At 34.2% G+C, this 11,308-nt stretch overlaps 1 protein-coding gene across 1 annotated transcript in view; it reads left to right on the top strand.

Moving 5' to 3' along the window:
- Window positions 1-7,762, top strand: part of LOC113490121 (centrosome-associated protein CEP250-like) — a 26,925-nt gene extending 19,163 nt beyond the window's left edge. The window contains exons 6-14 of the mRNA XM_026866386.1: window positions 403-483; window positions 2,170-2,292; window positions 2,910-3,002; window positions 4,540-4,600; window positions 5,055-5,203; window positions 5,671-5,874; window positions 6,275-6,441; window positions 6,871-7,022; window positions 7,683-7,762. Coding sequence (XP_026722187.1) covers window positions 403-483; window positions 2,170-2,292; window positions 2,910-3,002; window positions 4,540-4,600; window positions 5,055-5,203; window positions 5,671-5,874; window positions 6,275-6,441; window positions 6,871-7,022; window positions 7,683-7,747 — 1,095 coding nt within the window. The 3' untranslated portion in view covers window positions 7,748-7,762. The remainder of the gene's footprint in view (window positions 1-402; window positions 484-2,169; window positions 2,293-2,909; window positions 3,003-4,539; window positions 4,601-5,054; window positions 5,204-5,670; window positions 5,875-6,274; window positions 6,442-6,870; window positions 7,023-7,682) is intronic.
- Window positions 7,763-11,308: the final 3,546 nt, after the last annotated feature.

The raw sequence follows: 11,308 nt of genomic DNA, 5'->3' as shown, positions 1-11,308 counted from the left end.
TTTTTTTTTTTTTTTTTTTTTTTTTTTTTTTTACTTTTTTTCTTAGTAATAGGCTTCACAATGCTGTATTTCTTTTTCAAGAACTTCAGAATAGTTGTAATGACTTCCCGGTTCAATTCAGATCACTACAGTAAAAAGGAAGAGGTGTAGATGCAGTACTAGGACCAGTAAAGAAAATCCATTTCAAGTCATATACAGATTTTTATTCAATAACATGTTTTCTAATTGTTGCAGCCTAAAAGCTTTGGCCTGCAGTCTTGTTGGCTATTTTTCTGTTTTCAAGATCAAACTCTTCACTGTACTGTATCTGTCATTGAGAAATGTACCTCAGAATAGTTTGATGCTTCATTATAACTGAAGTTGTTAGTGCTCTGAGTTGATAATTTCCTTCATTCTCTACAGATTGTAAAAGATATGCAGCAAATGAAAAACAAGCACATGAAGATAATCAGACAAATAGAAAATATAAAGACAGAAAACCAGGTAATTTTTCTGGAGCATTTACACTGTTATTATGTTTTACTTTAGTCAAAAATGACACAGAGGATAAAATTCACATTTACATCTGCATTCGGGTACCCATTTTAAATCTCCAGAGATAATGTCAATGTTTCCTTAAGTGTAATTGTTCTTACAACTTTGAGAAATGTGGTTTTACTTTTTATTTGGCACAGTTGCAGGGATTTTTCTAAACTTGTTACAAAACTTCTATTAGATGCCACTTTCCTGTAATGACTGACACCATGGTTAGAACATTTGAGTTTATGCAGATTGTGTCTCTCAAGAATGATCTTACTGTAAAGGGCTGTGCCAAGCTCTACTGCCTTCCCTGATTGCCAAAGTGGAAAGCTTTACAGTCCCTTCGTCTATGGGTACTTTCTCTTCTACTTTGCACTTAGCTTTGCTTTAACCTTGCAATATTTTGTCAATATCATTTACAGAATAGAAGAATCCCTCCACTTGTACACCCCTGCAAGGTTATGATGAGGATCCACAAGTGCCAGCCCTCTGACCATAACCACATAGTGCCTCACTTTCTTTAGTGGAAGCATTTCTGCGTTCCATTAGTCAGTAATTCTCCCAAAATATGAAGTTACCCTCATCAACTTTGACTACACTGTTGTGAAACCTTTTCTTGCAGCCACTGCTTCATCTTTCTGCTTATTTGTCACATCATTCTCCTTTTCTGATCCAGAGTAAGACAGTCTCTTACTTCCTATGCAGAGGTATGTTTTTCCATACAATTACAGTTTATTCTGAGTGCACAGAGAGAAGAGATTCAGAAATTCCTCTGGAACCTCCAAGGGGAAGTGAACAAACTCTTTAGACCATCAAGGAAACTTGTGAGTGTTCCCTGTATGTAACATACAAAGGCTTGGTGTCCTTTGGTACGAACAGGACTTCATCTTATTCTCAGGTTGTCACATCTGCACAAGTGTTGCAATACCTATGTAAATTCATTTCTGTGATTCAGTAGGAATGTAACCCTTATACAGTCAAATCTTATACTTTCAACTGACTGTAAAGCACTGGGGAAAAGGAAGAGAGAAACAGAATGAACACAAGATTGATAGTAAGAGAGAATTGCCTGCTGGGCATAGATGCAAACACAGGAACTGTAATGATCTTTCTTCCCAGAACCTCATTCATTTTGGTTTCTTTAATTGTGTTATTAATTAAAATCTCTGAAATAAAAATAATTCCTGGAAGCACTGGAATTATCTCTGCTTTTTAAAGTTTGTGATTTGTCTGTATTTCTGATAAAATTTTATTGCCTTATTTAGATGTTTCCTGTTGCTAAGAGTTATTTTTGTGCTACTCATATCTCATTATTTCCAAGCTTTTGTTTTCTGAGCAAAGTCTTATTTCTTTAAATTCATAACTATGCTTAGAATGAATTCATTCTTGTCTACTCTCAGAAAGGCTTTGGTTTATATTTCTGCAGAAAAACAGAGAAAAGATAAATTACTTCAGCCATAAATTTCACTGAGATCTGCAGAGGGTGAAAATACAAACATCCTGTGATCAATAAGAAATGTTTGCAGACAATAACAAGCATTGAAGAAAGACAACCAAGCATTATCTGTTGTACAAATTGTTCTCTTTATCATGTTTGGCTTTCATGATTTCACTCAGTATAAATTTTCTCAATATTCTTTTGTAATACAGGAGCAGACTGTAACTACTATAAAGAAACATTATGGTGAGAAAATGAGAAGTCTGAAATCCCAGTTAGATGCTTACCGGAAGCTGATGAACAAGAGCAACACACACTGGCAAGAGAGAGTTAAGGTAACCAAAAGTACAATTTTTACATGGGGGTAAGAATGGCAGGCACTTCTAGAGGTTACAGGAAGAGGCTGTATAAGTAGTGTTTTCTTCTTAGGGACAGACAGTCAAATGAAGACATACAGTTTGTGAAATTAATACAAAACTATATCTTCCTTCTGAAGATTAATATAGCCTTACACAGTATGTTGCCAAAACAGTTTTCATAGCTTGGCCTGTCTTCATGCCCCTGATGAAAACTCAGTGTAGGGCTCTCCTGTACTCTCTGTACATATGGACTTGGAAATAGCTCTGTTTTTACAAAAAGTAAGTGTAAAGATATTCACTAGAATATATAGGGTGCTGAACAGATATTAAGGTTTATCGTGTTCCTTCTTCTGCTCTGCTACCCTATCCTTTAGGGAGCGTCTTTAGAATCAGACCACCTCTGGTCACATGTCATAATTGTAAATCAATTTTTATTATTTTTGTTCGATGTTCCCAGGATTTAGCAGCCTAATTGAAATATTATGACTTCTCAGTATGTGTGGAAGAAAAAAACCTCAAACTATAGTTCTTTTTGAAAAATTAAGCAATGGTGTAGAATTGTAATTGCTTTTGCCTTATTCTACTGCCTTCAGAGCCTGAAGGAAAGAAACAGACAACTGATTCAAGAGAAGGAAGACCTTCTTCACCAAATGAAGCAACAAACAGAGAAATGGGAAGAAGAAAAGGTAAACAAAGCTAGTTTGGGTTTTCTTTTTGGAGTTAGGCAGTGTTCTCACTACCATTTCCAGTGTGTGCTGTTTCCAGGAGTCTATAAGGGATGTGGAAACTGGACTGTCTGCCTTTGTACATGTACTTCTAAATCAGCTAATACTTAACTGCTATACAAGTGCCTTCCTGTTTTTTCACAGCAGCCAAGTAGTTTTTCAGCCATTAAATACCCATGAACATACTTTTTTTGTCATGCTATATTATTCTTCCCACTAAAAATTATTAGATTATAATTCCTTTCTCTCATTTCAAATTTCATGACTTTGGAGAATTTTAAAATCACAGTAGAGCACATTGGTTTTTTTTTTTGGTTGGAAATTAGCATTAAAATCTTCACCTCTTCTAAGCCACTACAACACTGCAATCAACTGGTTGACCTAGAAGCAAAACTACCTTACTTGGTAGCTCCCAGGAAAAAGGGATGCGCTTACAATTCCTCAGGTTTCCCAAATTTATCTTTAATAACGCAAATTCAGTTTACTATCAATCTGAGATGGCTGAAGAGGTGTAAAAAGGAAGAAATTTATTGAGGTTTTCATAGATAGCATCTGTGAGCATGGTCTGATAATTGTTATTTTCTGTGTAGTGTTCTATTCCACGTAATATGTGCAAGTCTTTCTGAAATTTTGCAGATCTTCAACACTGCTTTATAATAGCAACTTTTCATTGCACTACTCCGAGACATGTTCAGAGAGATCTTGGCTAACCTTGTGGTGGGGGTGGGGGAGGTCTCAGAGGCAGAATCTCTTTTACATTTATGAAAGTGAATGAAGATTTCTGTAGGATTTCTGAGTGAGGGTCTTGGGAAAGAGTCGTGTTTTGTTTGTTTTGGGGTTTTCTTGGATTTTTTTGTGTTTGATTTGTTTTGTTTTGTTTTGTTTTTTCAAGTGACGTAGCACCACCTTTTAATTAAATTTTGCATAGCACCATTATTTAAAGTTAAGGTTTTCTCTTTCCACTTTCAGCAATGTCTAGCACAATATCCTATTCTTGATTGATAAACTGTGTAAAATCATGGGGTTTAGAAATCCCTTGATCTAAGTATTATATGTCAAGGAAATGTAGCAAAAATACTATAATAAAAAGTAAGAAGTGATGAGGATACAATGTTCTAAGCCTTGTAGGAAGAAGGAGTACCTTTAACTAGATCAAATAATGTTGCTAAAATTTGACTCTGCTTCCAAAAGCTTTTCTTCTTCAACTGTTTCAGGAGTCTCTGTAATTTTTTTTCTCTTCTTTCATTCCAGTAATATGGTCAAATGCTAAAGAAAATGTAAGCATAAGACATCTTGGTACAGGCTCTTGTGAAAACACTAGGATATGAGCAGTCTCTGGTTTATTTCTAGATTTTCTAGTAACAGTCAATTACTTCACAACAGGCTGTGCCTATAAGTGGCAACAAATTAATTTACTATTATTGATCATTCTCACCAAGGGAACATAATGAAAACTGGTAACATTGATTTCCTACTGTCTTCTTTTCTTGTCTTGCAGGTCTGGATTCTAGAAAACTTGTGTAAAAACCTAGATCATCTTTATACCCAGCACACACTGAGTGAGTTTAGTATTTCAGACACAGTTTCTTCATCTCTATTTCATGTTTGTTTCTGTTTACACTGATATGCATAACAGGTGAAGTCAATACAAGTTTTTTCCTTGCAATACTGTGTCACAGATGGAATAATAAGGGAAAGTTGAAACTGCAAATAATGTCTGTCATAACTCCAAACTCCTTAGCATATTTGGCTTTTTACAGTCAGCATCTGTTTTGCATAGGTTCACTTCAACATTTGTAGGTTTCCCATTAGAACTTTAAAACAAAGCATGAGCCCTTTAAAATTCTTTGAGTTTTAATAAATAAATTCTGGATTAGTAAAAATTATTAGTTCCTTATAAATTCTTGATTTCTAAAGGGAGATCGTTTGTCCTGCCTAGGTAATATTATAGGAACTGCACATTAGAAATGCTTGAATTGTTCTCACCTATTATTCCTATTGTTTTCAATTCAGCTTTGCAGGAACTTCACAACATCAGTCTATATGTGGAAAAAGTGTATGACCTCATGAATTTCCAGATAAAAATTCTTCAGCAAAAGTCTGAAAAGACAGAAGGAGAAAAAGTGGATGTGTCAGAGGTTTTAGAATTAAAAATGGAACAAGTGAGCACAAAAAATGGCAATGTAACTGGTTTGTTTTAAGATTACTGAAGGTATTTCAAAGGCAGTCAGGATGACTAACAAAAGCTGAAGCAAACTATGGGACTAACTGGTAGTAAAAACTGAAATATATACATGGCTTGAGAATGATAGATTAGTGATGAATGATTAAAACACCCCAGTAATTAAATGAATTCTTATTCCCCTGGAATCACTTATAGTATGCTATTGTTTTCATTAATAATATTAGATAGTATAAATCTGTTACAAAATCTTTAAGAACTTCTGCTTTGAATTATAAAAACAATACACTGAATGTTGGAACCAAGCAGCCTTTCTTATTCTATATTTATTTTGTTTTTCTCCATTTTTGCTCTACCTTGCTCATTAAAATATTTCCATTTCATAGGAAAGGAATGAATATCTATATCTTGGCTTAGTGTATAAGGTTATCTTTATTGCTTCCCCAGGTAACTAATGAAGAAGAAAAGCCTGAATGGTCAATGGGAAAGGGATATCTTTTGCAAGCACACGCCTTGCTGCAGAAGATACAGGAATCTTTACAGAAACGAGAGAGAGAAGTCACTGAACTCCTACAAAGTGAAAGAAGATGCAACAAGACAATGAAACCTCAAATCACAGTGCTAATGTTCTTGAAAACTCTTGTCAAGAAGGTAAGAACGCTGTTACTACAAAGATGAAAAATAATTTATTTGGTTTTCTAAAAATTTCAATAAGGAAAAAAATGTAGTATTATTTATTATTGCTATAGTCTTTAAAAAATTGGAAAAATAATTCTGTATATATTGATTTAAAGGCTACAGGTGAGATTTTCAGAATAACACATGGAATCCAAGAACCATAAATACCCACTGAAAGTCAGCCTACAGAAAACTGATTAGACCAATTTGCACCCTTCTTAACTACTATTATTTTAAAAGATAAATTAGTGAAACATGTCAACAGCATCATGGTAAAACGTTGTTCTGTCCTTCCAGTTGTTCTGTGAACTACATGAATTACAAACAGATATTCCAGCTTTACAGGAAATATCTAATTTTTGATCCATGGTAGGTTTACACTATATATTATGATGTTCCTGGGGCACAACAGTACATCAGTCAGCTTATCAGGAAGAATGAGGATGAAAGGGCTGATCGGAAAGAAGCTTTTAATAACGCTCAGGCTGACTTTCTGTGCTATGAAGCATTTTATGGAAATGAACTTATGGATGACAAAAGGTATGTTGGATAGTTAATAAATATAAGATAGAAATAATACAGATAAATAATGAGCTGTTTTCACAGAGAGAAAATACATTTTAAAGAAAGCTATTACAATTGCCATGTGGAGTTATTGGGGGTTGGGGGTATCAAAGTAGAGTCTATATTTCTGTTAAGAAAGAAAGAAATTTAAAAACACCAGCTACAAAAAGCAGGAAAACATTTCAGCTTAAATGGGTTATGCAAGTTTTATTCAGTGTATTATAAAATATGCTGAAATAAGTTTATTTAGCAAGCCTGTGCTACAATATCAACATCTTTTTCTTCCTATATTTTTACAGGATGTTTCTTCCTCATATTCTGGCTAACTGCATCTTGTTAAGTAACTAGTTCCTTTCATCTTGTTCTTTTTTTTAAATTTTTTTTAAATTATTTTTTGAATGACAGGACACAGCTCTCAACGAAGCTTTTCAGAAATCTTGGAAAAGCAAAGTCTGATTTAGAATATGTTGAAACAGAGAAAATTGTGTTTGATTGTATCCAGACAGGGGAAATCCCTAACTGCATTAAAAGAGATTGTCTTTATGTATCCTTGACAGGTGAGAAATCCTCTTGTCAATTAAGATAAACCTAATTATCCTCAGCCAACTCACTTCTGAATATAGGAAAACGTAGTACAGCAGTAAAAGACGTTTAGACACATGCTACTGCCATGCCATAGGGTATCCCATTAAACACCTTCAGTTATGTGCATTTTAATGAATTACTACATGAATTTTAATACTGGGTCATGGCTTGTAAACATATGGTTTCCACATTTTTAATCCACTGTTCATCTTTTCTTTGCTATCTTTTTAGTTTTGAAAATTGGGTATCTTCTTGTACATTGTGTCTAAATCTCAGTGAGTGTCTAAGATAAACACATGCAGAATCCACTCAGATTTGGCAGCCATGAACTGAATGCAACAGCAAATGCAGAATTCAGAAGGAAGTAACCCTTTTTGAAGAAAACTGCAAAATATTGATTGCATGAATTTAACTCATTTTGCTCTTCTGAAAGGACTAGTTGAAAACCTTTTTTCAAATATTTGGCATGCTTTTTCTATGATTCTGCAACACCAGACCTGATTTTGGTGGCTTAATCAGGGAAAGGAAGCCTGTTATGAACTTCTGTTTGAGAGAACTACTATTTCTAATTTACAAGATTTATTGAGTTATATGTTTGTGTAAGTAACTATGTAGTTACTGGAACTTTCCAGAAGACCCTGCAACATGCTCTGAGGAGACAGAGCCACCATCCAGAGAAACTCATGCAGAAGTTTAAAATGGAAACCAAACTAATATATTGCAGTGTCTTATCCCACATAGTTTCAAATAAGGTATTGAAAAATGCTCTTTTCCTAACTATTCCTAAGGGATTTGAGATTTGCTCTGGATTATATTCTGTGGTGTCTGTATGTGAATCTTTTTCCAGAAAGCAAGTCTTAATGGGAATTATGTACAGAGATCTGCAGTTATATACCTGTAGCAGCAGTTATATACCTGTAGCCCCTAAGCCCATTCACACTAAAGAATAACATCGTTTTGCTAACCAGTTAATTATATGGTCACACCTTTCATATATGAAAGTGTTCCCATGTTCTATTTTTACATCTGTGCATCCATTTTATTGTTTACATTCAAATATTTTCCTGCATCTCGAAGGCCTTTGATGCCTGTTACAAGCAAAAGAACATTAGAATCATTTAAATCGAAAAAACGTTAACCTACCACTGCCAAGTGCACCACTAAACCATGTCCCTAAGTGCCACACCTACACATCTTTTAAATATTTCCAGGGATGGTGATATAACCACATACCCAGGCAGCCTGTTTCAATGCTTGACAACCCTTTTGGTAAAAAAAAAAATAATTGTAAAATCACATCTAAACCTTCCTTGGTGCAACCTAAGGCCATTTACTCTCATCCTATTGTTTGTTACTTGGAAGAAGAGACCAGCACCCACCTCACTACAACCTCTTTCCAAGTAGTTGTGGGAAGTGATAAGGTGTCCCCTCAGTCTCCTTTTCTCCAGACTAAACAAACCCAGTTCCCTAGTCTGCTTCTCATAAGACTTGCTTTCTAGACCCCTCACCAGTTTCATTGCCTTTTGAACATGCTCCAGTGGGTTTATATATCTAATAATTTGGAATGCACAGATTTCCCGTTTAGTAGTATGTTACAAATGAAATATCTCATCTGCATGTACATCAGCATAAATAAGTGAAAGAAATAACTGTTTGAACTGAGTTTTCTCTGCTGAGAGTGACTCAAACACATGTTTTAGTGCTACAGTGAAAATCAGAGTGCAACAATGAGTTTATCATATTGCTGTTGTTGGATCTCAAAGTGAATAGCCCCAGAATTGCTAGAAATCATCTTCTCTACATAGACACTAACATATCATGCCAAGTTAATGTGTAGAAATTCTTCATTGGTAAGTAATGAATGCAAACTGTAAAATATTTATGTTGGTAATAATTAATTATACCATTGTTTGCACTTATTTTTTGTCTTGGTTTGGTGTTTTCATTTTATCAAAGAACAGTGCCCATTTTAGAGATGGACATTGGAGAGAAAGCTTAAAGCAGAAAAGCACTTTCTGCAGTATCTCTGGAGTGGATAATGAACTGGAAGAATTAAAAGTCCGTGTTCACTAAATATCAGAAAACCTAAGCAGGCACTTAAGCATTTTGAAAATTTTAGCCCTTTTAAGAAATATTTTAAAGTCATCTTAAACAAAACAAACAAACAAAACAAACAAACAAACAAAAAAAACCACACCACACAAAACCCAACAACAACAAAACCCCAGCATCGTGATAACCTGAAAGAATCTGTGAGTGAACAAGTCTGAATCAAATAGTTATAGATCTGCTTGCAAGTGGATGGAATGCATCTCACTAAGCTTTTTCTTTCTAAAATGGATCATTTAACGTGTGTCTATGAGCCATATATGCAGAGACATGGTTTTAAAGGATGATTTTCCTCTGTGAAACACAAGCCTCCAAAATTACCTTCACTCTGTCACACTTCAAAATACTATTCAGTAATTGTTTTAAAGTGCTGACTCTTGTATCCCAGTTAAGTCTTTTAACTCTTCACCTTTTTTTTTATATAAAAATGAAATTGAAGAAATCATAGATGAGTTTAAAAATATAAACTGAAATCATAGTTCAATCAAAGAACAAATGAAAATGAAGACAATGGTTGTTTTTGTTAAAGACAACAACTCGTCTTTCACAAATGGTTGTTGAAGTTGAAAATACTAAGTTCCTGGAAGAAAATGCACACTGCAAATTTAGTGCACTCTTAAGGATAGGCTTTTTTTCAGCTGCCAAGCATAGGTACCTGGGGCTATGAGTGGTTTATTTGCCCTAGTCAACCAAGTCAAGTCCCTAATGTTACTGCCTATATGCTAAATTGAAAGCAGGTTTTAGTTCAGGGCTGACCTGGCATTCAGAAGGTAACATCCACAACCTTTATTTTTTTAACTTCTTATCTTTTCATTATGTGCTGCTTCTAGGTTTGTATTACCATTACAAAAAGAACACTCTACAGACAAAGCGTACCTATGACGGTGCTTTTATGCAAACAAATTGATAAGTGTATTGTAAATATGTACCACTTGGAACACAATCTCTCTTCCCAAGTGCCATTAATATATTTATGGCCTCTTCCAATTGAGCTGTTAATCCACTTCTCTGCAGTAAGACCATTGGAAGGGAATGCAAGAGAAAAGAAACGAGGACATAGATGTCACTAAAATGTAGATGCATTATATTGATGATGCTCAAGAGAAAAACAACTAGAGTGGGTAAAGAAGAGGGTGATTGTGAGTGTTTATTATGAACATGCCACTCCAGGATGCAGCACCATTGATGACAAATCCAAGGATTAGACAAGACTGGACCAGTCCACCACAGAGAGAGAAAAAACTCTGAATACTTGTAAAAAACTATATATAAAGTATCATGCAGGATGTACACATAGAACACTGATTTTCTGTTGCAGTTAGAATTTTGATGTATTTGATGATGTGACAGTTAAGGGAAGTTTAAAATCAGATTTAAAGAATGGAAGTCATGTAACAATCCAGAACTGTCAAAAGTCAAAGGAGATTTTTGAACTGTGGTGCAGCTATTAATCTGTCTAGTGTAAAGCAATTGATACATGTGGTAGTGTAAAATAAAATAAACTGTCCAAAAAGAAATAACTTCTTTATTAACTGCATTGTTTAGCTTTGTTAATGATTTAAACAAAGTCCTCAAGTGAAAATATTGTATCTGTGAAGATTTGGCACAATTATTCTTTTTCTAATGTGTGACTCTAAATCTTATAATTTAGCTGCTTCTTTTACTTAATCTCATGTTTATTCAAGTTTATTGAAGCAATTTCTTGGCTTCATATGTAATTTAGTTGTTAGCTTTTATATTTGTTTTTAATTCTGCAACTGATCAAAAAGGTGTAATTGCTTTACTAGGCAACTGATTTTTACTTACTGTTATTGTCAACATTAAGGATGGGAATTAAATTAAAGTAAAATTATTCACAAAGAGCATTTAAAATAGCAGCTCTTTAAACATGCTTTAGAATTAATTAAATTAACTAATATCTCATAAGTGACAAAAATAAGAATAAGAAAACAGTGTGATTTGATTTTTATTTAAGTTTTTTCAAGACAGGATGTACTAACTGGGATTGATGAATTGACAATTTATTTCTTAACACCTGGGTCCAGATATTTATCTGTATTTCTGAAGCTAATAACACCAAAAAATGTTCTGATTGAGACTGCCAAGATATCTGGACCCTATTGAAAAAACTGAAAAATGAAAATTCAAC

Source organism: Athene cunicularia (genome assembly GCF_003259725.1).
Source record: "Athene cunicularia isolate RWA chromosome Z unlocalized genomic scaffold, athCun1 chrZ_part2, whole genome shotgun sequence".
Classification (NCBI taxonomy): domain Eukaryota; kingdom Metazoa; phylum Chordata; class Aves; order Strigiformes; family Strigidae; genus Athene; species Athene cunicularia.
The sequence above is the reverse complement of the archived record's forward strand: the minus strand, read 5'-3'. Positions and strand labels throughout refer to the sequence as shown.